The 27,342-nt window shown below is 37.3% G+C and overlaps 1 protein-coding gene across 7 annotated transcripts in view; it reads right to left on the reverse strand.

The window, feature by feature from the left end:
- Slc4a7 (solute carrier family 4 member 7) overlaps positions 1 to 27,342 on the reverse strand; it is a 96,577-nt gene that overhangs the window by 15,718 nt on the left and 53,517 nt on the right. For all 7 annotated transcript variants that reach the window (XM_045153336.1, XM_045153334.1, XM_045153338.1 and 4 more), the window contains 11 exons: positions 24,573 to 24,679; positions 22,321 to 22,495; positions 18,091 to 18,224; positions 16,873 to 17,118; positions 12,696 to 12,801; positions 9,982 to 10,143; positions 9,481 to 9,594; positions 7,859 to 8,020; positions 7,440 to 7,691; positions 3,654 to 3,722; positions 642 to 815 (listed from right to left, as the gene is read on the reverse strand). In XM_045153336.1, the coding sequence (XP_045009271.1) occupies positions 642 to 815; positions 3,654 to 3,722; positions 7,440 to 7,691; positions 7,859 to 8,020; positions 9,481 to 9,594; positions 9,982 to 10,143; positions 12,696 to 12,801; positions 16,873 to 17,118; positions 18,091 to 18,224; positions 22,321 to 22,495; positions 24,573 to 24,679 (1,701 nt within the window). The remainder of the gene's footprint in view (positions 1 to 641; positions 816 to 3,653; positions 3,723 to 7,439; positions 7,692 to 7,858; positions 8,021 to 9,480; positions 9,595 to 9,981; positions 10,144 to 12,695; positions 12,802 to 16,872; positions 17,119 to 18,090; positions 18,225 to 22,320; positions 22,496 to 24,572; positions 24,680 to 27,342) is intronic.

The raw sequence follows: 27,342 nt of genomic DNA on the forward strand, positions 1-27,342 counted from the left end.
TTTCAAGGTAGGGTCTCACTCCAGCTCAGGCTGACCTAAAATTCACTAGTCTCAGGGTGGCCTCGAACTCATAACGATCCTCCTACCTCTGGCTCCTGAGTGCTGGGATTAAAGACATGAGCCACAAGGCCCAGCTAAAAGACCATTATTTATGCAGTACTTTGAAACAAACTAATACTATCTGTATAAAGTAAGTCTGTGATAATTTAATGAATTATATGGATTATCTTATTAAAGCTGCCTATGGTCTTCATAACGATTAAACTTCCAGATCTGTCAATTTCTACGTAAGATATACGGAAACATCCTATATATGAACAGGATTTAGTTGCTTTTTTTTAAACATTTGGCTATGATATTTGATCCACAAACATCTAATTTCTGGCATTACTTAAAATTATAAACAGAGCCCCATAGCCCACTGATTAAAGATAATAAAGAAGCAACTAAAGAATATGACAAGAAAACTTAAAATGCATAGTAATTTATAGCTACAAATAGTTCATTAACATTTTCAAATACTTAAAATATTGAAAATAAGCTATTCCTTTTGTCAAAATCAGTTCTAAGTTCAAAGAGTTATTATGAAAATAATAATTACATTATTAATTAGTGACAAAATCAATCTGAGAAAAATTTACCATCATGGGAAAAACTACTGCAGCAGCAGAGGCTTTGATCACCCACAGCAGGACCAAGCAGGTCAGCTGGACCACAGTGAATACGTGGACCTTCCACAGAGGCACGTAGCGGAGGTAGATGAGGTCAGGCTGGTGCTTGGCAGGCATTCCAAATAACTTTATTCGGTCAAAAAACTGTAACATGAAGGAAAAGAAAAGAATTCATTAATGTAACATCACATTTGCTGTTTTTTTAGTTAATTATGCTCAACCTTAGTGTAAGCCTGTGATAATTTAATAAATTATATGTATCATCTTATCTTAGGGTTTTGTGTGTAAAATGTAAACTATTAATTTCCGTGCTATGTTCTAATAGTAAAGAAAATTACTTTCACAAAGAATCTCTGGATCCAAGGAGAAAAATCAAGGCAGGCAGGTGTGCCTTTAGTCCCAGCACTCAGGGGACTAGGGCAGGAGGACTGCCATTAGTTCAAGGCCAGCTAGGCTGCAAAATGAGGCCTTACTCTTTAAATAAAATTTAAAAATAAGAAATAAAACAAAAGATAAAATAGGGCAATCAAATCAAAAGCAATCACCTGAACTACTGTAATTAGTCAGAAAATTCAAGGCCAAATGTTTTATTTTGGCAAATTAAGGTATTTTGATGAATTTTAAATGGGTACACTATTTCATCTCTTCAAATTTTTCTATTATGCACAATTAAAGAATAACAAACTTCTAAGCTTTCTCCAAGTTTAGCACTACTATTTTTATGGATATGGTTTAAAATTACCAATTTACTCTTATATTTTTGAGCTTTTATTTCCTTATTTACAAATAGAAGTGAAATCAGCCATCCCTATTTCACAAAACAGTTGTAAAAATCAAGTGAGATGAAATAATTTCTTGACCACTGGGGACTAGATCCTGGACTAAGTTAAAAAACAAAATGCTGGCTTTGAAAAGTCATGCCAATGATCTGCACACCATGGACAATTGTAGGCAGCATGCTTTCTGTGAGAAGGGGTGGCCACTGGGGGCTTACTGTGCTGGTGTGCATCTTTTTCACTAAGACCAGAACAAACCTGAGTAAGTTTTGACAGGTTGCTTTCTAGGAAGTACTGTAAGTAGACAAAATGAGTAATAAAAGGCTGGAGAGATGGCTTAGTGTTAAGGTGCTTGCCTGTGAAGCCTAATGACCCATGTTCGACTCTCCAGTTCCCACATAAACCGGATGCACAATGACACAAGCATGCAAAAGGCTGCACATGCGCATAAGGGGGAGCACGTGTGTGGAGTCTGACTGCAGTGGCTGGAGGCCCTAGCATGTCAATTCTCTCTCTATTGCTCTCTCATTGCTTGTCCCAAAAAAAAAAAAAGGCAGTCTGTTGGGTTTGCCTCAAAAATAACTGAGTAATAAGTCATTGGACTCTAACACTGGCTCCACAGCTCACTTACCTAATTAATCTTTGTTTTGCTTGAGCCCCACTGTTACTGTGTCTTGGTTTAGAAAATTAGAAATTTCTCCCAGCCATCACTTTGAGAAACACAAAAAATAACCTATGTCTTAGGCCCACTATACTGTATTATACAAGCAGCAGGTATCACCACTTTAATAGGAAATTGATTTTTTTTTTTTTTCAATTAGAAAGACACAGAATGAGAGAGAAGGAGCACAACAGGGCTTCTTGATGTTGCAAATGGACTCCAGATGTGCCAATTTGTGCATATAACTTTATGTGAATATTGGTGAATCAACCCTTGGCCTTCAGGCTTTGCAAATAAGCACCTTTATCAGTTCACCATTTCTACAACCCCCACCTGTTTCTTTTTCAATGTCGAAACTGCTGCTTCTGCATGTTAGAAATCCTCTTTCCACTGCAACCCTTTTGGATCTTCCCCCTCACTATACAAATCTTTACTGAAAGGTTACATGGCCTTTTATTGATGTTAATTAAAAGTAGATGAGTTCCATGTTTGGGCTGCAAGGTCATCTAAAAAATCAAACATCCCCAGAGCTAAAAACCTCCTCCCTACAGACCAGCTGACAGAAAGATGGAAAAAGCTGCATTGCATGCAGCCCTATGGGAGACAGAAGCCTTTAGTAGTGAAAACAGTGGACACTGCAAGCCTCAAATTTGGCCAGCTAGGCCAACTGACCAAATGGGTGCAATTGTGGCATGTTGTTATGAGGGAAACCAACTGCTCTCTAATTGGACTAGAGGATTGCTCTATAGGATGGAATGCATGCCTGGTACTAACACCCAATCAAAAGCCTACAATGGGGGAGATAATGAGCCCAAGGAATGTAATGCCTGCTTTTGTCTGGCTAAATCCATATATTATGCCCACCAAGCTGCCCTGCAAGCACTTTACTTAATGTTCATGCCCATATATTAATGCTACTTTCACTTTTTGTTAGAGAAGCTTCCTCCTTTTCAGATGTCAGTGACCACTAGGATGACCCAAGTGAGAAGAAGTGACAGGAGTGATCAGCAGTAAAACATCTCTATCACACCTTCCAAGGCTCAGGGTCCATTGGAGAAGAGGTGGCGGAAAGAATGTAAGAGCCAAAAGAAGGTAGGACTCTTATGATGCAATCATCCAGACAGAAACTGGCCGTGATACACATGATCTCACAGTGACTAGCACTACCTTCACAAGACCCTCATGACAGGAGGAAAAGATGATGACATCAAAATAATAGAGACTAATGGACAGAGAGAGGGGATATTATGGAGAATGGATTTGTGAAGGGCAAAGTGGGGAAGAGGAGGAAATTATCATGGTTTTTATTTACAAATACGAAAGTTGTCAATAAAAAAAAAAGTAGGTGAGTTCATGATATCATTATTGGGAGAAAGGTGTGGTTGGTCAATAATCATTGGGCAAATGTGGGTTTGATGTTACTAGACAGGAAGTTAACCTAGCCTCAAAAGATAAGAGTTGGGAATAAATCACCACCACCACAAAGAGAATTTCTGAGAACTTAAAACAGTTCTGTGTTTTTCTATAAAATCATTTAATACTTGCCTGGATTCCCTTTAATGATGAAACTCCCATATAAAGGAATACACCATATAGGACTGGCATTGGGATAAGCTGCAAATAAAATTACTACAATTAGACTCATGCCAATAAAATAATTTCACAGTAATGAGCACACAGAAACATAATTGATGAATAAATAATGTTGACAGAATTCAAAATCCTTTGAAGATGAGGATTCAACTCAACATTCCTGGAGGAAAGAAAATGCTGGTAACAAGTTATTGTTATGTAAGTCCCTGGGAAGTAGCTGATGTGCAGGTAGAACACTGCATGCAGTCTAACAGCTTGGTTTAAAACCTAGTTAATTTATTAAACAAAACTTAGCTTTTCTGTGCTTCTACATCAGCTTGTTGTGCCAATTAAATTACTTCAAATGCATAAAACACTAAATTAGCATATACATCATAAATCACTAAACAAGCATAAAGTCATTATTGCCATGGACACATCCATAAGACCATACTGTGGAGCTGCATTTACTAATAAAGTCCTTAAAACTTTGGCAGCAAGGGAGACTCCAGACCACTTTCCTGGTCATGGCAGGCCTTCCATAGTAAAGTCAGTCCATAAAGAACCCAATCAACTTACTCAAAACCATACCTGGCCCTCTGATGCAACAGAGAGACATAAAAGGGAGAAAAAAAAATGACTCAACAGCAACAACAGAAAACTGCATGCCTGACACTGAAACTAACCAACATACTGTTTTTGCTAAGGGACCTATCCCAAAAAATCTAACCACTATCTTGGGATACTCTAGAAAATATTTTATCCAAATATCCAACTACAAAGTGCTGAAAAAGAAACAGTCAGAATGAAATGATTTTTGTAATAACAGATTCTCTCCCCCTTATTATTAAGGAATAATTCCACCATTTTCCACATTATTATACTGATCTAGTCTCATCAAAAATATTCTCAAGGCTAGGGAGGTGGCTCAGCGGTTAAAGGTACTTGCTTATAAAGCCTGCTGTCCTGGATTCAGTTCCCCAGGAACCATTAAAGCCAGATACACAAAGCACCACACATTTGTCTGCAGCAACCAAAGGCCACTGTGTGCTCACACTCTTTCTTTCTGTCTCAAATAACTTAATGAAAACATTTTTAAAAAGGTATTGCTCTCCAAAAGTACAGACTCCAAATATACATTCAAACATTAAAAGTCAGGATTCATATGTATGAGAGAATGTGTGATTTTTGTCTTTCTGCACTTGGCTTAGTATAAATCTTTCCAATTTCACACATTGTCTTGTAAATTTCTGTGGTAGTATGTAGTCTCTTGGGGATATGACCAAGTGGAATAAATTTTTCAATGGTAGTTCAACTTTTTTAGCTTTGTGGGAAAGTGCAACACTTATCATAGTGGTTGCACCAGTTACACTCCCACTGATAATGACCTCACCAACATCTACTGTCATTAGTTTTCTTTCTTTCTTTCTTTTTCTTCTTTTTGTTTTTGTTAAGGTAGGGTCTCACTCTAGCTCAAGTTGACCTGAAATTTACTTTACAGTCTCAGGGTAGCCTTAAACTCACATTGATCCTCCAAGCTCTGCCTCCCAAGTGATGGGATTAAAGGTGTGTGCCACAACATCTGGCTTTGTGTTTCGTTTTCTTGATGATAGCCCTTCCAACTAGGGTGAGATTAAATATCAAAGTGGTTGTAATTTGCTTTTCCCTGAGTGTGGGCTATAGTTCTGGACAGGAAAGCACAATGCAAACGAGGGTGATGCAAATCAGAGAAAGTACAAAAGGAAGCACATAGCAGAAAGAAACTAAGGGGGGAGGGAAAGCACAGGGGAAGAAGAGAAAGGAGGGAAAAAAAGAAACAAAACAGACTGTTTAAAAACACCATAATTCTTTGTAGGCTAATAAGAAATTTTAAAAATGAAAAACAGAAATTAAACAGACAGGTGACTTCTAGAGACAAAACTTTTCTAGAGAACAGTGAAGCAGCGAGTTTAAGACTCAACATTATTTCCAACCTAGAAATGTATATGGATCCAATGTTAGGGTAGATAATAAAGGCTTCTGGAAACCCAAGGGATGTGAATATTAGTGAACAGGAACTAATGGCATGGGAAGATGGGGACAAGCTGTTTCTGAACTGCTTTGACGGATGAGAAGACAGGGACTTCATGCTTTAAGCACCACTGGTAGAGGCCAAATGGCCCACCCAGAGAACACTGTGAATCTTTAGCACTACCTTTCTTCCCTAGATCTGGACAGTAGCCTCCATAAACTTTACCTTTTAACCTTGTTACAAGTTCCACTCTTTAAACAATGTTAGACAAAAGGGAGGAGTGGTTCCTAGCAACCTTTTGGCACAGAGCTTGAGAATCATCAACATAATACATATGCTAATGTTAAAACAATTTAGTGCTCTTTGGCCAAAGAGAGCAGAGGAGGCAAGGAAAAATACCATGTTATTCTCTGTCCCTCAGCAACCCAGACTTCAGAAAAAGTCCACATTATATATGATTTTTTTTCCTTTCTACTTTTTAGTTAGTCTCCAGCTTTACTTCATAAACAAATCAGCTCTTCTTGAAATTCTTTTCAAGGATTGTAGTTTCACATGGGTAGAAATCTCTGAAAAGAAGCTGCTGAGACAGACTGCAGCTGGTTCTAGAGAGCTATACCACATATAAAAAAGAACTCCTTTAGCAATACCAAAATAAACAAATGCAAGAAAAGGAGTAACAGTTGAAGATACAGCTCAGAGTACAGTGCAAGGCCCTGGGTTCAATCTCTAGCACCAAAGGAAAAGGGAAGCAGACAGAAAAAAAGAAAATGAGCACCTGCAACACAGTTGGGTCTTGATGCTTAGGCTGCTGTTTTTCTAGCTATACAATTTTAGCAGAACAAGGTAGGTCAATCACACATTAAACAAATATTTATACCAAGTGGTATAAGTACTTTTTGTGTATTCTCTGGTTTATGTTTTCATGACTTAGCTAAGAGAAAAACACAGCAGACTTACCATAATTATGGCACAGAAAGTATTACATGTTAGAATCTTTACCATAACAGTGATAATAATAGTAATAAAACTAAGTGTAATCCAATAAAAAGCAAGTGGTGGGAGGAGAGAGGAAATAGCATGTTGAACTGGGCATGAAAAACACAGCTTTAGGGCACAGGGTCTCAATTCTTTTGGTTTCAAGATCCGTTTACGCTCTTCCCACCTCAAAATGGTTTTGTTTAAAAGAATTATATATATATATATATATAAAATATGTATATTATATGTATATTACATATATGTATCTATGTATATCTATGTAAATAACTTGCCTCTCACAGTTATGTAACCCTTGGAAAGTGAAGGCCCTGCTGTATTTCTGTTAGGGACTCCCAGAGACCTATCTTAAAAAAAACCCTAAACTAGCCAGGCATAGTGGCAGATGCCTTTAATCCCAGCACGTGGGAGGCAGAGGTAGGAGGGATTACCTTGAGTTCAAGGCCACCCTGAGACTACAGAGTGAATTCCAGGTCAGTGTGGACTACAGTAATACCCTACTTCCAAAAACAAACAAAAAACCCCACAAAACTCTAAACTAATTATATATATTTAAAGCAGGACTGGGAAATGGCTAAGCATTAAAGGCACTTACTCCATAACCCTGCTCATCTGAGTTTGATTCCCAAATATGTCTAAAATTACAGGAACTGATTTTATGCACTCACGTATATTTCAGTATTCATTTTCATGCAACTAAGTATGAATGTTACGATAAACAAGACTTTAAAACATTACAATGAGATTTTTACCTTTAGTACTGAAGTCATAAACACAGAAAGGCCCATGAGGACAAAAATCATTAGCCCAGTAACTCGCTGCTCACGAATTCCTAAAAACTTGGGCTGTTCCCCTGGAGCAGAACATTCGGATTCAACTTTTAAGCTGTTGACGTGACTTATGGATAACACTGTGGCAGCCACGAACCAAGGCAGGCCCATGATAGAGCATACTCCCAGCATGATACCAACCATGAGCAAGTCAAGGTGATAGCCGGCTCCTTTCTGAAAGGAAATGAACACTGGAAAGTCTGAATTGCTCTTTCATGTTAAAAGTCTGTACTACTATTATACAGAGGGGAGAAACTCATTTCCATCTTATAACTTTTGATGTTTTAATTATTATGTAAATACCTCAAAACCTTAAAAAAGGTTTCTTTTTTCAGAATTACCTTCAACTTGTGTTCCTTTCTGTTTATGATTACAGCTGTAATTTGTTGATCCATAAAAATGAGAATGGTACAAAGCAGAGCTGGAATAGCAGCGATCAATAAGGTCCACCAAGGATTCGTTTCCAAAGGGCTTATGATCCAGCCCCTATTTGGACTAGTAGGCTGTGAAAAATACATAAATAAAGACAGAAGCTTCATTTCTCTTTTGCATTACATTTCCAAACAACACAGTGTGCCTAAGAAATGTGAAGGGACAGAAGAGAACTGAATTGAATGCAAGATGCATTTTCTAAGACAGCCACAGGGATTCCTCCACCCCCGCTAGCATGCCACTTGTCATGGGATTTGCCCACTCTTGTTTTTCATGTAAAGTTGAAATCGATTTTCCTTCTCTCCTGATCCTGGGATGGCTCTGTAACTTAATGTGCAAAGTAATGCCAAAGTAATAAGTATGGTTTTTTGAGACAGAGTCTGTCTTGTTAAGTGGCCCAAGCGAGCTTCCAACTCACAAAATTCCTACCTCAGACTCCCCAGTCCTGGGCACAGACCACAGTGCCCAGCTTAGCTACTGTTCTGGAGGTTTGTCATGCAGAGGCAGAGCAAGTGAATCCAAGTGTCATTTGAGCAGGATCATACATACTCCACATAAGGTGACTCAATCTCTCTCCTGGTCCAACCTCCAAAGTTAGGTTTCTGTCACTAATGGTCAGGGCAGGCCAGAGTCAAGTCAGATTCAGGATACTATTTCCTCAAAGCAAATACTGGCACAAATCTGTCACCTTATTGGATACTAACACATTTCAATGTTGTAAAGGGAAACTTAAAAGATATAAAGAGGTCATGAAGAGTTTAGTGCTCTGGAGAACGCTAGCTGTAGTAAAATTAAGCAAATGTTATTGCTACGCAGACTTAATACTAAGTCTCTGCTTCATGAAAATATTTGTCAACACAAAGGGAGATTTAAAGCTGCAGGTCAGTAACATAGTACTTGCTGACAATCTCAAGGTACTGCATCTGAACCCAACTACCACAAAGGATGACACTTTCAAAGTCCAAGAACTCCAATCTTGCTATGTGAAGCTCACACTCAATATTCATAAAAAATCTCTTTATATATTTATTTGTAAGCATTCCTAGATGTGTTTTATCCAGTGTATTATATGCTCCTTGAAATTAATCTGATTCTGAAAGCTCATAACACTAAGTGAAAAACAAGAAGATAGGTATGGACCAGATTTCCTCCTGATCCTGCTAGAAATGCTACAGGGATCTATTCTATTACTGTCAGATATATTACCTTCCTGAGATCTCCTCTCAAATTTTATAAATTAAGTTTACAATACTTTATAAAAGAATAAAGGATGCTTCTTGTTCTCTGTCTTGAAAGAGCAGCTACTTGGGGTGTTTTCACTCACTTTCTGATATACTACCTTTTGGTACTTTTCCTAAATATGTTCATTTGTCCCTTTTTTATATATGAGTAATACATTTACCATATTTCCTTTCAAAGCATCAGCTCTTTAGAGTACACACATTTTTAAAGTAACTACTAAGGATGCAACACTTCACTGTAAATAGTTTGGTATTTCCGAGAACAAATAACCACTTCTTTTAATCCTTACCTTAAAATTTTCAGGAACCTGAAGTTTAGGAGATGGAACTCCTACAAGGTAGTCAATAGCAACCATTATTACTATTGTGAGAAACACAGCAAAATCACTGATTGTCGACCGCACCTATGTTAGAGGGACTATGTTAATACAAACACATACATACTTTGTGTCCTTTCTGAACAATTTATGTCTTCCACATAAAACATATTAAAACATATGGGCAAGATTTTAATAACTGACAGTGCTACCAGGAACAAATGTAGCCAATTTTCCTCCCAAAGATAAGAAACAAGTCATAATTAACTGACCATTTCTTCCCTCCTGTAAGCTCAGACATATGAGCCATTACTTCCCTCCTGTAAGCTCAGACATATGACATATACAGCTTTTACCATTGTTTCTCCATAACTACTTACATAAAGTATTAACCTTAAATAATATATTGTTGTTTTGAAATAAACCAAGAAAGCAAAAACTAAAAAGAATATTACCAAAATTCTAACCAGTTACCTTGGTAGGAAAATAACGCTTGGTCTTAAATTGCTTGAGGAATGAAGACAGAAAAAATGTTGTGAAAAACAAGATGACACACCAGAAGAAAACATCTGGAATGTAAGGTCCATGAGGACCGCAAGCTGATCCTACGAACACACCATGGTAGGCTTTACACTTCTGGAATGAGGAGATGGGGAGAAAAGATGATTTTCAAGTGTCCAACAAAGTATTTACAAACTTTACTTACTCTAAGATGTCAACTACTGCAATGCCAACTAGACCACATCAATCAGAGATGTTGATTTGTACACCCAAGCCACTGAAATGGAGTATCTCACCAAGTTACTCCTTTCTTTAAAAATTAGTTCTTTCAAACTCCTTTAGAAAAAGCTCACAATCAGCATTAACTGTGCTGTGCTTCCTCTGCATTCTTACAGAGCTATAACTGTACTGCTTTTCATTTATTTCTGTACAGGTGACTGAAATAAAATTACAGAAAATTACTAGCATGCTCTGTGACAATGCTGAATAGGAGATAGACTACTTCCTAAAAAGACAAATGAAGCCAGGCATAGTAGTGCATACTTATAAAACCAGAGCACAGGAGAGGCAGGAGGATAAGGAGTTCAAGGCCAGCCTCCACTAAATAGGGAGGTTCAATCTAATCTGCGCTAAATTAGACTCTGTCTCAAAAAGGGAGGAGTGGGGAAGACAAGCAGAATTAGCTCTTCTGAATTGACTTGAGACCTTAGGATTGAAAACATCATCTTTCATAAGCATTAAAGTAGTTATTAAAATAGTGTTCCTATTAACAAATTGGTATTATAATATAATTAAAGAAATCATTTTAGTGGAATAACTAAATGGCAATGAGAAGTTAACAAGATCCTTCTCCTTTCTGGTATATTCTAAATAACTGCAATTCTTCTTAGCAACAACAAAGTACTTGGGGGTTTAACCAAAGAAAACAAAAACTCCATTAATTTTAGTATACATGTGCTAGGACTGGTATTCCCCAGGAAATCATAGGATGAAAAGCTACGGTAAAACAAAACAACACAACACATCCATCTAATGTGGCCAAGTTTTTCCCTTCTTCCATGCTGAGGAATAATAATGCCTATGCTCCCAGAGTTGCCCAGCCTCCCATACAGCCCCGCTAGACACCAAGAAGAATTCACTATACCTCTTCTATAATAAAAATGACTGTTAAAATACAAAATAGCAAACTGATTATTACTGATTTAATGAGCAGTGTCCAGAACTTTCTATGAATGAAAATGTTGTCTATCTATACTGTTCAATTAAGAAGTTAGTAGTCACATAAGGCAAATAGACACTTACAGTGTGAGTAGTCTGAGAAACCCAATTTTTGTGACACAGGATCATGCTATGTAGCCCATGCAGGCCTCAAACTTGCAATCCTCCTGCATTTACCTACTGAGTGCTGGCATTATAGGCATGCACTGCCATGTCTGGCTTTAAAACTTAACTGTCATTAATTTTATTTAACTAATTTTAACAGATACATATTAATGAATACTGTATGCTGGACAGCACAAATTGCCAGTGGTGTAAAATTCCAATGACACCTTTCAAATTTATGGTAGGGAGCTAACTATCACTTTAAATGAGAACAAGATGACATGAAGTCACTTACATGATATAAAAGGACCTGAGAAGTTTTGTTTTCATTCTGGATGCTAATATTACTTTAACTTTACACTTTTAGATCTACCTCTGACCTTGGAATGCTCAGTACGATGGGAATGGTAGGGTTATAAGAGTATTTCCCAACATAATAAAGTGCCTGTAATAGTATTTAGAACATAATACATATTCATTGTACATTTTTGTCCTTTTTCCTTCCAGTTCTTAGTTCTTGAATTAGACTAACTCGTATAAGGCTCACAATTATATTCACATAGTTTTGTTTTGTAACATTGTTTAACACTGTAGCCAGGCTGTCCTGAAACTCACAGTTATTCTCCTGTCTCAGTATTAGAATTACAGGTATAAATCACAACACCAGAGTAATTCACAGTTTGCTAATGATTCTATCTTGGCAGTGAAATATAGATGATTTTTATCTCATGTATTAGTTTCATTGTTTTCAATCTAATTTCTAGCATGTGATTCCCACAAAAGTGTAAAGACTCTTTAGTTAAAACATCATATTCTAGGTGGGTGCTCAGTAGAGGAGTATTTATGTAGCATGTTCAATCCTAATACTGCAAAGTACATAAATAAAACATCATTCTGAAAGTAAAATATATGTCCATTATTTAAAAATAAAAGTATAATCAGAAAAGCTACAGAAAGCTGGGCATTGAGGCTCATACTTATAATCCTAGCACTCAGGAAATAACAGATAAGGAAGATTGCTAAGAGCTCCAGGCCAGCCTGAGCTAGTGGGCGAAATTGTCTCCCCCACCCCCCCAAAACAAAGAGGGCTGGAGAGATTGCTTAGTGGTTAAGGCACTTGTCTATGAAGCCAAAGGACCCAGGTTTGATTCCCCAGGACCCACACACGCCAGATGCACAAGGTGGCACATGCATCTGGAGTTCATTTGCAGGGGCTAGAGACCCTGTCACGCCAATTCTCTCTCAAATAAATAAATACTATTTTAAAAAAGAGGGCAAGAAAAAAAAAAAACCACAAAAAAGAAAAAGCTAAAGAAACAGCTTTCTATGATATTGACAAACCCTTTGCTTCTTACTGTACTTACTGAAACAGTGAGGTTTCCCCAGGAAACATCATGTGCTGTCATGTTCTCTCTCTTCCACAGCTCTACAGTGTCATTGCTAGCATTAAAAGGCTCAGCACATACACATCTGAGAAATTAGAGCAGGATACATTTTTAAGGAACCTACATTTCATGTTAATAATTTTTCTAAATCAGTTGCACAATGTGGAAACTGTTAACTTCTAACACTTGAAAATAGGGGGCAAAGTTAAGAGGACTGCCCTAAATGCTAGGTCCACATAGGGAGCCAAGACTAACTACACAGCAAGTATATCAAAAACAATAAAATTCAATAAGGCTTGAGTGATATAAATAAAACAAACACAAATATCAGTAAAATGTTTACTTAATAACTCTGGTTGGATATACCCTTTGGAGGGATATATTTTCTTTAAAATTTTAAAAAGACACCACTATGTTTAGACTATTAGCTTTTATCTCCTCAACCTCCATAGTACTTAACGCTATCTCATATTCTCCCAGCAACAAAGTAAACATGCTCAATAAAAGTCATAATACCAAGAACTCTCTGTTATATAACAAGGCTTCTTTCTCATGCTTCACTCTTTAGATCATAAAATTCATTCTTAGTAGGGAATGGTGGCACAACTTGTAATCCTAGCACTGGAAAGTAGAAACAGGAGGATCCAGACTTCAAAATCATCCTTGGCTACATAGCTAGTCTGATTTAAAATATACATATATTTTCCAGGGCTGGAGAGATGGCTTAGCAGTTGAAGCATTTGCCTGCAAAGCCAAAGGATCCCAGTTTGACTCTCCAGGGCCCATGTAAGCCAGATGCACAAGAGGGAGCATGCATCTGGAGTTCGTTTGCAGTGGCTGGAGGTCCTGATGTGCCCATTCTCTCTCTGCCTCTTCCTCTCTCTCTCTCGAATAAATAAATAAACATATTTAAAATTATTTTCGTTCATTTGAACATGTGTGTGAGGGTGTGGAAGCATGTGTGGGTGTGTGGGTGGGTAGGTTCAAGTGTGGTGGGGGGAAGTTTCTTACTGCTGCAATCAAATGTCTGTTCAGTTCTATACAGTTGTCTGGGGAACTGTACCCAAACCCCACCAGCAGGCTTTGCAAGCAAGCATTTTAACCCACTGAGCCATTTCCCAGCTACATTTTTTTCTTTGTGGTGCTGGGCATGAAGGACAAGTACTCAGGTATGAAAGGCCAACTCTCTACCACTGACCTCCATTCCTAGCCCCCTGACTCATTCTTCAACAAGTAAATAAAGCTGAGCTTTTCATCAGGAAACAACATGGAAATTCTTAAGATCACAGAGTTCAGTTCATAACCCAAATTGAAATATACATATGCAAAAAAACATGTAAAAGTGAACTTAAAAATGAAAAGTAGGACTGAAGAGATGGCTCAGTGGTTAAAAACACTTGCTTGCAAAGCCTACCAATCCAGATTCAAATCCTGGTACTAAAGCCAGATATACAAAGTGTTATGTGTGTCTATGTGTATGGAGTTTGTTTGCAGTGGCAACAGGCTCTGGCATGTCCATTCTCTCTCTCTCATAAATAAATAAACAGAAATATCTTTTTTAAAAAATGAAATGTAAAGACAAATATGAGAGAATATCTTGAAAGAAAGGTCAGATTAAAGTCCACTCTGGCTCTATTGTTTACTAGCTCATTGATCTAAGATAAATTTGAACCACAAGACATTCATTTTCTTAATTTCCTAAAGGGGATATATGGCATTAATATAGGAAATGAATGAGGTAGCACTCAGGACACAAGGCCTGTATATGGTCACATGCATGGTTTGCTCACAATTACTAGCTAAGCAGATGGAAACTTTTTTTTTTTTTTTTAAAAAAAAGGGCTGACACTAACATGCTTCATAAAAGTCAATGGAAAAAAAGGACAGGGAAAGAGAAGAAAATTAACATTAAGAGAATAAAGCAAGGCAGGAATGGTGGCACCCTTCTATAGTCCCAGTACCCAGAAGGCTGGTTTAGGAGGATAGCAACAACAGAGGTCTGTGAAACGTTTACTTAGTAACACTGACTAGATATGACCCTTGGGAGGGATATATCATCTTTAAAGTTTGAAGGAGGGGCTGGAGAGATGGCTTAGCGGTTAAGCGCTCGCCTGTGAAGCCTATGGACCCCAGTTCGAGGCTCGGTTCCCCAAGTCCCATGTTAGCCAGATGCACAAGGGGGCACATGCGTCTGGAGTTCGTTTGCAGTGGCTGGAAGCCCTGGCGTGCCCTTTCTCTCTCTCTCTCCCTCTATCTGTCTTTCTCTCTGTGTCTGTCGCTCTCAAATAAATAAATAAAATAAAGTGAACAATATATATATATATAAATAAGTTTGAAGGAGCACCACTAGCATTGGCCATACTGGGTTATGTAGTGAGTTCTCTGCCAGCCTGTAACATAAACCAGGACTGTATCAAAAGGTAAAATTAGGGTTGGAAGGCTGGCTTAGCGGTAGGTGTTTGCCTGCAAAGCCAAATGACCCAGGTTCGATTCCCCAGGACCCACATTAACCAGATGCACGTGTCTGGAGGTCATTTGCAGTGGCTGGAGGCCCTGGCGTGTCCATTCTCTCTCTCTCTCACCCTCTTTCTGTCAAATAAATAAATAAATATTTTTAAAGTAAAATTCAGTAAATAAAATACAGGTCAATGCCCTATAAGCATTTTTTAATCACACTGAGATCATGCAAGGAAGGTAGCAGAATACAAAGGGAAGGGACAAGGACAAGGGGTTGAGATTAGCTGGAAGATGATGGCATTTCTTGTCTCTTTTTGTTTAATGTTTTTGAGATTCTCATGAGCTCAGGATAGCCTCAAATTCTCTACTTAGTTGAGGCTGACCTTAACTCATGATCCTTCTGCTTCCATCTCTTAAGAGCTAGGATTACAAGCATGCACTACCACATGAAGGTTTCCTTTTTATCTATCTATACCTATAATATATTGGTTTTTCAAGGTAGGGTCTCATTCTAGACCAGTCTGATCTGGAACTCACTATGTTTCAAGCTGACCTCCAATTCACAGTGATCCTCCTACGTCAGCCTCCCAAATACTAAAATTAAAGGCATCCACCACCATGACTGGCACGTTTTTATCTTTTCATAATCACATTTCTCCTTTTAAGTCAATCAAATGGAGTTTTACATTTGTAAAACACAAATGCTATATCTGGAGAACATGCATAGCGTTTTAACAGCTTATTTCACTTTTTACTCTCTATATCTGCCAACTTTCTATACTTTTACACGGTACTTTTTAAATCTTATTGTATTCTAAAGTTTAATTTTTCATACTTTTCTTATTATAAAGAAATTACTCCATTAAACAGAACATAAAAATCTACTACATTAAAAGACACCAGTATACATTATAAAAACACTGATCAATTGAAAGCCTGGGGCATATGTATCTCAGTTGGATATATATCTCAGTGGGAGAGGTTGCTTAGCATACACAAAGCTCTGGGTTCCATTCCTGGAGTCATACAAAAAAAAAACTTCAGAAGTAGCTTCATTGGCAGCATGAATACCATGACTGGAAGGTAAGGAGTACACTACTGTGAGTCTATGCGAAAGTGTAAGGTACACTTGTGGAGTTTCTATACTTTTGGAAAAAAAGTGATATAAAATGTGAGGACTACATAAACACACACAAAAAATGTATCTTTCCATCCTGTCATACACTTAAGATTTGGCTAAAAAAATATAAGAAACATATATAGAACATAAGTTGTCAATCAAGTTTAAACCAGCCAGTCCAACTCAGACACACACATGAATAACTTACTTCGATGAACACAACTGAATGAACCTGACTAACTATAACTGCATTCACTGAACAATTTTATCTCAAACAAGTATGTAAACTACTCTATGGCTAGATGGGTAGGAATACCTAAATATGATAAGCAGCACATCACAAAAAAATATATTTTTTTTTTTTTCAGGAGGGTGGCTATATAGTCCAGGCTGGCCTCAAATTTGCAGCAATCTTCTTGCCCTAGCCTCCCAAGTGCTAGGATTGAAAGTGAGTACTGCTGTGCCACACTCTTTTAAGAAAAATCCATTTTCTTAGGTTCTGACATTTTGGCAAAAGTGTGTGTGTGTGTGTGTGTGTATGTATATATATATATATATGGAAGAAATAGAAGCACTTACGAGTAGCTGGTCAGTGTATCTAGGTTGTTGTGCATATTAAATGCATATATTTCTCCTAAATGAAAGAGCTTTTCCAAAGCTTCGTAGATAAATATGATACAAATGAGAGCCGCAAAAGCCTCTTCTGTGAACCGAGTGATATAACACACAAGGCTGCTTGCATCTGTGGCAACCAAGACAATGCACAAGAAAGCAGTCCACAGACCAATACTAGTTCTTAATGATAGATAGGAAAGTTGATAATCTCTGTTGAGAAATGAAAATGGGAACATAATCAACATTTGCACCTGAAATATTTTATATTAAGTAGTAACAACACAAATATACAGGATTCCTTGAAAAATATACATAAGTAATAACTAAATAAAATTCTGTATTTTTGTGCTTTGACTGAAGATGCCAGGCTATTATATGAGAACTTTATAGAGACAACAGACAACAATCATTAGACAACAAATCATTAGATCTCACATTAGTCATTAAATATGTATAGCTAATGATACATAAAACACTTGGGACTGACTTCCTTCTTCAGAATCTATGTGTCCTGGCCCACCACTATTACTACAGGAAAGTGGTTCTCATTTTAAATTTCAAATAAGAACCTACTACTGGATACTTCAAGTCATGACATTATTAGTCTATGGAACTTATCAAATCACAACCAGAATCAGCTTAATCAATAAGAAACAATCAGAACAAGGAAGCTACAATAATCAAAGTATTATATTGTTTCAGGTTAAAATATTCAATTTCATTAATGTCACATAAGCAATAGCATTGGCCATGTTAAAGTATTCATGTTCAAACCCACCAGGAGCCTAGCCAGTGGACATGGACACTGATTAATAGCATCAACCTCCTATTCATTTACACAGGATTGGACTGACTAACCTGGGCCTTTGACATCTCTCTCACTCTGAGCTTTGCTCTATAAAACAACACAACAAACAGTGCAGATTCACATCTTACCTATTTGGCTTTGCTACACTGAGGGCTTTTATTGCTCAAGTGATTTGCTTATTAGCATTGAAATCTACACTAATGAGCAACCTTATTTTCCTTATTACTGAATAGGCATGGTGATGAGAGCGGGCCTTAAGGTCAACCATACAGTAGCCCCAAAAGACTAAAAATACACATAGATTGCTATATGTGGTTATAACACATAATTGCACATATATGCACGTACATAGGATGAGTAAAACTGTAACTTACCTACAAAATTTAAATAAAATTTTTTCAAACACTAGCACTGGACCTGTGCTCCCCAGTATTGTTAGAGGCTGCCCAGCAAACAATGAATAGGCAATCCCAGTTAATGATGCTCCAAAAAGAGACTCGATTGCACTCTGTTTAAGGAAAAAACAATGAATAGAAGCAATACATCATAAACATATCTCTAACTGACATAACAAATGCAAGACATCTGGAAAACATAAAGGCTAACTAACCAAGCTTGCAAAAGTACTAAGTCAACACAATAATGTACTTTAAAATTCAATTTTATATATGGAAAATTACAAATATTTCTCAAATACATTGAGGAAGTTGCTTTCTTTTTGTATATTTAAGTGAGCATTGTGCATTAATCCTTAATTCAAAACTCAATATTGCAATATACAAGGTACAAAAAATAACAGGAAAAGACACACATAGGGCTTCAACTTCTCCTACGGGTGCTTTATTTTCTAAGCCTGTGGCAAGTCAAAAGGCTTAGGTATTATTTGCAATACTTTTATATGAGTGAAATAGTCCATTTAAAAAAAAAAGCATATTAATACTCAATATGGTCATACAAATCTTTCAAGTAGGTAGTAAATTAACATGTGACCTTCTCAAACTGATTTATTTCTCCACATATTGAAAAAAATATTTTAACATGACAGTCTTAACTAATTTATATAAAAACAGTACCACTACCATAAACAAGACTGATGGGGAGGACTCTAAAAATTTCATAGCAACTATAAGGATCTTATCATTAAAACTCAGCAAAGAGATAAAATAGGAAAATGAAAACTCAAACAAGTTTTAAATGGAAGTTAGGTACACTCATCTTATTTTACTATCAGCATTACATCCTCATTAGTTATGTTATTGAATGGTAAATTAGTTATAATGTGTTCTTCAACTAGATAAAAGGGATTGGGAAGAAAGGAAAGTTTACCATTCATAAACATCAGTTTACCATTCATAAACATCAAGGCCAACTAGGGTGTGCTATTAAGAAAGGAAAAAGGCCAAGGTTGGTAAGGGCAAAGAAAAGAAGTTGTGAGAAACAATGCTTCTGAAATGAGGCAGCACAGCAGTGGCAGACAGGGCTGATCAATAGGACTGTGCATTCCCAGGAATGGAGCCGTGGGCCTTTTCTAGCCTAAGCCTTTCATTTATTTAGGTATGCACACCAGGGTTTCTTGCTGCTGCAAAAGCATGCCTGTCCAGCTTTATGTGAGTGGGTGGGGAACTGAACCCTGGCTGGCAGGCTTTGCAATAAAATGTCCTTAACAGCTGAGTCATCAACCCAGGACCTGCTTTTCTCATTTTTAAATGGTGGAAATGATAACTAGGAGAGACTAAATAGTGTTTGAGAAAAAACTACAAGCACACTGCCGGTTACCTGGGGCATACTCAAGAAATAGCAGCAATTCTCACCATTAACTCTCAATAGCTTTTCCCAAAGTCAGATTCACAAAAGTAATAGTAACCATTGGCAACATCACAGACAAGTATTTATATTAATAACACATGTTAATTATGAGATAAATGTTTTAGAGAAATTAATTTGTACTATATAATACTGCTATGTCATCACGCACTTGTTAATTCTATTAAAATGTGCATACCTAGGAATGAATAAAGGAAGCACTTAAGTTAAAAGGGAAAATATATGAAGGATATCCAGAGAAAGAAAGCAACAACTGAGAAGTCATAAAGCTGTAACGGGCAGGTGAGCACCTCCAAGTCGTCCCCACCCCCACCCCCCGGCCCCAGGGCTGACACAGCCATGTAAACTCTTTCACTACCTCATCCAAGAGTCACAAATATCTCTTCTCCCATGACAGATTTTCCCCCCATTTTGGAGTGCTATCTACGTCCTCTCTCAAACTGAAACCTATGTTTCTCTAAAGAAATCCTAGTCTCATTCCACTAGAATTCCCTGCTTCACTTACACTGCAGTTTCCTCTTGACCTATAGAAGCCTCCTGTGTCTAATGACTCTCCTGCACAACTCTGCTAATGAACGATGTCACCTGACACATCTAGTGTGGCTCTCGCAAATTATCCCATCTTCATTCCTCACCTGTCCACATTTGCTGGCCCAGTTTACTCCTCCATTCTTCCCTTTTTCATTTCATAAATCTAGCCTTCTACTTTTCCTACTTCTCTCCTTATGACCTCCTTGTTAACTTCACTTCTCAGTATCCTCACTAGTATATGAATGAACCCCAATCTTTACAGTTCCTTTTTGTCACTCCATAATCTTTGAAACTGCTTTTCTTAATATGTTTATTTCTACAAAGCCACAGGAAACAAAAACCACTCCATCTTGCTATCTTTGTCTTCCATAATACAACTGTTTGCTCTATTTCTGCTCCTCCAGTTCCCATAGCTTTCTCTTCATCTCATTTATGTGATCTACTACATATTGGCACAGTATCTGTGTATGAAGTCACCTGGGTTAGAATCCATGACAATATGATATACATGTCTGTTATACCTGTCCCTCCTCCTCCAGTGCCTAACACACTACCACAGGCACATGGTATCAAAGGGCAGAAGGAAACAGCAGGCAGGGACAGTCCATGAGCCAAGCAGAACTGCCATAAAATAAAACATTTCCATGGGGTCCTGCAGTTATATGTAGCATTTTTGACAGTATTTAGCAAAGTGATTAAAGTATAAGGTACAAAAATTCTAAATGATCAAAAATAAATTCAGAATTTAGTTGTCAGATTTACTTAATGTGCAGGTCAAAATGCCCTTAACAGAATAATTATCATCAGTTAGATGTGACTTTTTTAACCTATAATTATAAAACATACAAATCTTCCCTCAAGAGTAAATATTAAAGTACACTTGAGAAATTAAGAATTATAGGTCATCTCACCAAGCATGGTAGTATACGCCATTAACCCCAGCACTCAGGAGGCAGAGGTAGAAGAATCCCTATGAGTTTGAGACCAGCATGAGATTACATAATGAATTCCAGGTCAGCCTGGGCTACAGTGAGGCCCTACCTCAGAAACAAACAAAAAACACAACAACAAAAAAGAATTAAAAGGGCTGAAGAAGATGGCTTAGTGGTTAAAGCTCTCACCTGCAAAGCCAAAAGACCCCGGTTCAGTTCCCCAGGACCCACATAAGCCAGATGCACAAAGAGGCGCATGCATCTGGTGTTTGTTTGCAGTGGCTGGAGGCCCTGGTGCGCCCATTCTCTCTCTCTTACTCTTTCTCTCTCTGCCTCTTTCTCTCTTAAATAAATAAGTTAATTAAATATATTTAAAAAAGGAATTATAAATCATCTCATTCAATGGCCATTATAATATATATGGCACTCCCCACCCAATGAAAGGCCTTTGAAGATTTTACAAAGCATCCCAGCTCTTAGTATAGCAAGTACAGAACAGAAACTTTCAGTTACATCAAAGAAAGAAAGCAGGGCTAGATAGCTTAGTGGTTAAGGTGCTTGTCTGCAAAGCCAAAGGACCCAGGTTCAATTCCCCAAGACCCATGTAAGCCAGATGCACAACAGGGCCCATACATCTGTAGTATGTCTGCAGCAGCTGGAGGTCCTGGTTTGCCCATTCTCTCTCTCTTTCTCCACCTATCTGTCTCTCTCTGTATATCCCAAATAAATAAAAAAATATTTTTTTAAAAAAGAAAGCAATGCTTAATTGCAAATAAAAGCTTCAACTACTTCTACACAGATTTAATAATAGCAAAATGAAAATAAACATAATTACAAAATTCTATTCTCTCTATAGTTATGTTCTGCTCTTTTAAGTAGTCTCTTCTCGGCCTACCAGCCAGGGCTGATGAGGTAGTATGAACCATGAAACTAATCCTGTGATTAACTTAACAGAAGGAACCCCACTGGCAAACTTTCCCAACCATAAGCCATACAGAAGCAATTAATTAGTCTCCCACACAAACCACCCACCCTCTCAAAAGACAATGGAAGTCTTTTACTCAACTTATAAAACCATTTCATCCAGTAAGGTAAGATAAACCATGAATTTATTTATTTATTACCTCAACTGTGTATCTTCTGTTCAAATGTCTTCCCCATGTTTTCCACAGCAATTACCTTTGGGGAAATCTGCTTTGGGACAGGTAAATCATGCTGTGGGAGACTCTTCACATACAAGCACGAGGTAAGACAAATGCATACAGACACTTGCCTCTGAAGAGCTAAGGGCCTGGCTGCTACCATCTTTGTACTCACTATGTTGCCTCCTGTAGCTTCTCCAAGCAGCCCTCCAAAAGTGATTACAGGAGACATACAGGCACAGTATAGGAAAAGAATCGAGGCCAGGCACTGCAGGCTTAATGCATCCTTGAAGTCACTCAAGAAAAAGGGTGCTTTCCTTTTGATGTCAAGTATCAAACCACCAAAAAGCCTAAATAGGTGAGATGAAACTCGTCAAGCTGTAGACTAGAGGATTCTAGCTGCTTTAAACTAAAACTATGGGCTAACATAAACTATAAGTGCCTACTGTTGTCTCAACAAAAAAATTAAACCCAATTTTAATTATGCTTTAGTTATAGAAGATACACTCATTGAATCTAATCTACTGATGGCAGAGAAAAGATAGATGTCATTAAATTAAAAAAGACATGCACATTATTTTATGGACTCTATACTGAAGACTGTAGGCAAATGATTCTATAGGAGTAAATGTAACTTTGGATACAAATATGCAAGGAAATGTACAATAAACAAACCTAACCAGCTATTCATAAAAATGTACATAAATAATTATATTATTATCTATGCTCTAAATCTAAAAGAAAATGGTCCAAAATACTGAGAAGAAATTATAACCCAAATATTTCTTAATGTGAATCTGGTATGATACTTATCACATAAGCAGTTTTAAAAATATTTTTAATAACTTTAACTCTAGTGCTTTCTTCCTATGAATATTTCTGTCTTGTAAAAAGAAAAACCTTAAAATGATCTTAGTACATTTAGTTTATTATATATGTAGTATGCATAATTATAAAACTAAGAGGTTATAGTAAACAGAACAGAAATTTAGATTTATGTTTAAACATCAAAGCCAATCTAGTACAACTTTTAAAAAAATAACATCTCACTTGAAAATACCCCAGTGATATCTAAGTTCTCTAATAGGTAGGGACCCTTCCAGTGAGCATAATGCTGCCTCATATACAACAGATACTAAATGAATCCTGGTGAACTGATTATTCAGAAAAGTTCTATGTCTCATGAAACAGGTAATCACTAACAACCTCAAAAAAACAAACAAAAAAATAATTTTAAGATTATGAAGGGTTTGGATGCTTTAAGCCTTACCATTTTACTTTTTTTAAGTTAATACTGAAATAAATCCTGGATACATGTTGACAAGTATAAGTTACTCAATAAATAACCTGGACACTGAGGGGAATCAACTTTCAATAATAAAGATGCTTATGACAATGTAGAAAGTGAATCTCTATCATCAAATCAATAACTGATGACTTAACAGATGGCTATGAAAGGCTCTCAGGTGACTGATAGGAATGGCCATATTAACTCAGCACTTCTCAGCAACTAACCCTATCCCTTTTCAAAGTTCAAGGAAACAGTATTCATCAGGCCGCTGGTACTGTCTGCACAGGGATGGAGTCTTATTTCTGTAATATTTATAAGACTAACATATTCCATAAGTTGTTGTAAATTTAAGCTTCTTTACAGCGTATGTTCAATAAACCAGTTGTTTGTCTTGTCAACAGTACTTAAAGCATGTCATCAAAATCCCTAATAGCATGCCTGTGTAAAACACCCTGATTTTATAAACAAAGACTTATAATTCAAGATCCTTTAGTTCTACGCTGACCACCAGTACATGCTATAGTACCAGTGTCATATGCTTCTCTACAAAATGAAAACACTGTGACATCCATCTATTATAAAATGTCTTAAACCCAATTCAGTACAGTTGACTTGCCAGCATTTCTATTTTTTACTCCAAAAATTAACTTTCTACTCTTAACAATGTTTCCTGAGAACACTACTAGGATTCAGTCATATTTATACATCTTTATAACATCTCAGTGTATAATGTTCATTTAAGCATTTTGAATCTAGGCATAATGCACAAAAATCATTATGATTCCTCTTTCAGCCCATAATTATATAACATGGCATGAAACACCATACATATTCTTTTATAACCTTCTGTAGGTGACAGAATTTATTTATGCACTATATATACCTGCAGTTTCTGAACTTATGGTATACAATTCATTATCAAGTAAAGCTTAATACATACTATTGAAATTATTTGTAAAATACATGTAAAAAATTTTAAATGTCATAAGCCTTTTAGAAAAATGCAGTTTTTTAAAAAAAAAAATGAAAGAAACAAATGTACAAGATTAGATTCCAAATATTTGGAAAGAAAAAGCCTGTTGGTACCATTTTCATCATATCAATATCCAGTCCAAAAAGATAGCATTTGTACCCACCGTCCAGTTCTCTGAAGCTCAGGCCCAGCGTGATGAGCTGCCTCCTTAGGAGTCTCAGAAGACATGGGGGCAGATCCATTCGGAAACACAGGAATCTTTCTCTTTTCCTGAATTTCACAAAAAAATACATTGCCAGTATTTAATTTTAATAAAATTCACATGGTATCTAAGACTATAGGGATTATCTCATGTGAACAATATGAGTGCACTTAGATACAATGCTTTCTAATATAAACTTCCATTTTAAATAACTGCACTTTGGAATAGAATTTAACATCTATTTCTGTTCACAGTTTAAATTCATAATTAGCATCCCATATCTTATATTTTAACACCAATATAAAATTTATTCATAAATATGATTTCAAGTTTCTATCCTATAATAGCTATGAACACAAATATCCTCCAAAAAATGTATCTCTCATTAAATTATTTAAAATGTTGCCAGGTCTCAAGAAGGGGAGGCAGAGATATCATACTGTAAGACCAGCCAGAGCTACAAGAGACTTTAGCATTGAAGACAAGAAAGGAGTGAGTAGGGCTGGAGAAATGGCTTAGTGGTTAAGCACTCGCCTATGAAGCCTATGGACCCCGGTTTGAGGCTCGGTTCCCCAGGTCCCACGTTAGCCAGATGCACAAGGGGGCACACGCGTCTGGAGTTCGTTTGCAGTGGCTGGAAGCCCTGGCGTGCCCATTCTCTCTCTCTCCCTCTATCTGTCTTTCTCTCTGTGTCTGTTGCTCTCAAATAAATAAATAAAAAATATTAAAAAAAAAAAAAGAAAGGAGTGAGTAGAGGAATGGAAGGGAATGAGAAGGAAGAAGAAGGGAGAGAATAAAAGGCAGGGAGAGCAGGAAGGAAGAAGAGAATAAAAGGGACATTTTTTTCTTTTATTAGAATATTCCCCCTTAAAAAAGAAGTAGCACAAGAATACCTTCAGTTTCCCCTTACATGCTATCTTAAATTCAACAATACCATGTCCACAGCACAGTGTTCTTCCTGACAGACATGATGAAAAAAGGAGCACAAGATATGTTACCTCCAGAGGGAACTAGCAATAAGAATACTTGTGTGGAGCTACAGAGTTGGCTTAGCGGTTAAGGTGCCTGCCTGCAAAGCCTAAGAACCCAGGTTCGATTCTCAGCACCCACGTAAAGTTGGATGCACAAGGTGGAACATACACCTGGAATATGTTTGCAGTGGTACAGGCCCTGGCGTGCCCATTCTCTGCCTCTTTCTATCTCTTGCTCTCTCAAATAAATAGAAAAAAAAATCACAGAATACTTGTGTGCACACGAACACATCTACTGGACAGAGTGAGGGAAAGGAATGAAAAGGCCAAAATAGATAAGATTACCATTTGATAATGTCAAAACTAAAGCCAACTTACATCTTAGGTCTAAGAGGAAAAAGTAAACAAAATTAAAGAAATTTTAGAAATGTAAAGACTATGCTTATAATAATCTATGGGACATAGCCACATCATTTAAAACAATGAAGAACCAGCTAGGCATAGTGGTTCATTATTTTAATCACTGCACTCAGGAGGCTGAGGCAAGAGAATCAGTATAAGTTCTAGGCCAGACAGGGCTACACAATAAGACCCTGTCTTAAAACCGATGATTAAAAACCAATAAAAAAAAATGAAAAAAATAAACAGAAGAAATGAATTAAACACATCACACTAAAAAATGAAGAAAATCAATCTCTACTGAAGAAGAGTGAAAGGAATAAAGCAAATCAGCTGAATGCAGAAGTGAGCTTTAAAACACACTTAAAAAGAAATGCCAAGTCATTTTTAAAGCTTCTTCATTTACAAATATAATAATTAGAGCTGGAGTTATAGCTTAGTGGTTAAGGCACTTACCTACAAAGCCTAAGAACCCCAGTTCAACTCCCCAGATCCGATATAAGCCAGACACACAAAGTCACGCATGGGCAAGGTTGCACATATGCACAAGGTGGCACATGCATCTGGAGTTCAATTACCGTGGCTAGAGGCCCTGGCATGCCAATATTCTCCCTTTCTCTCTCTCTCATAAAAAAAGGCCAGTCTGTTGGGTTTGCCTCAAATGTATATAATAATTAGCCTACTAGTTAAATCTAGTATGATATGCCAAGAAGAGATGATAGATGGATGATAGACAGATAGATAATTGATATAGATAGATAACAGAGAGAAATTGATAAATCAACAGATAAAGCTTTTCCAAAAAATTTTAAAACCTGGTAAGATGGGTAACATATATCAGGAACACATAATTTATCAAAACTCACCCCAGGCAGGCATGGTAGTACACACCTTTAATCCCAGCACTCAGGAAGCAGAGGTAGGATCACTGTGAGTTTGAGGTCAGCCTGAGACTAGAATGAGTGCCAGATCAGCCTAGGCTAGAGTGAGACCCTACATGGGGGAAAGGAGAGAAACGACTCACCCCAGAACAAAGAAAAGCTCACACAAACCAATATCTAGGGGCTGAGGAGATGGCTCAGTGGATAAGAGCACTTGCCACACAAGTATGAGGACCTGAGACTTACTGAGTTAATTCTCCAGCACATACATAAAGAGCTGGGCGTGGCCACACACACTGAGTCCTAGTCCTGTGGTGAGCAGAGATGGGGCTCACTGATCAGCCAGTCTCACTGAAAAACAGCAGCTCTGGGTTCAGTGAGTCTCTGTCTCAAAGGAAATATGTGAAGAGCTACAGGAGGATACCTGATGTTCTCCTCTGGTCTCCACATTTGTGTGCCGGGGAAGGGGGGAAAGCACAT

The sequence above is a fragment of the Jaculus jaculus genome, chromosome 6 (assembly GCF_020740685.1).
Source record: "Jaculus jaculus isolate mJacJac1 chromosome 6, mJacJac1.mat.Y.cur, whole genome shotgun sequence".
Classification (NCBI taxonomy): Eukaryota; Metazoa; Chordata; class Mammalia; order Rodentia; family Dipodidae; genus Jaculus; species Jaculus jaculus.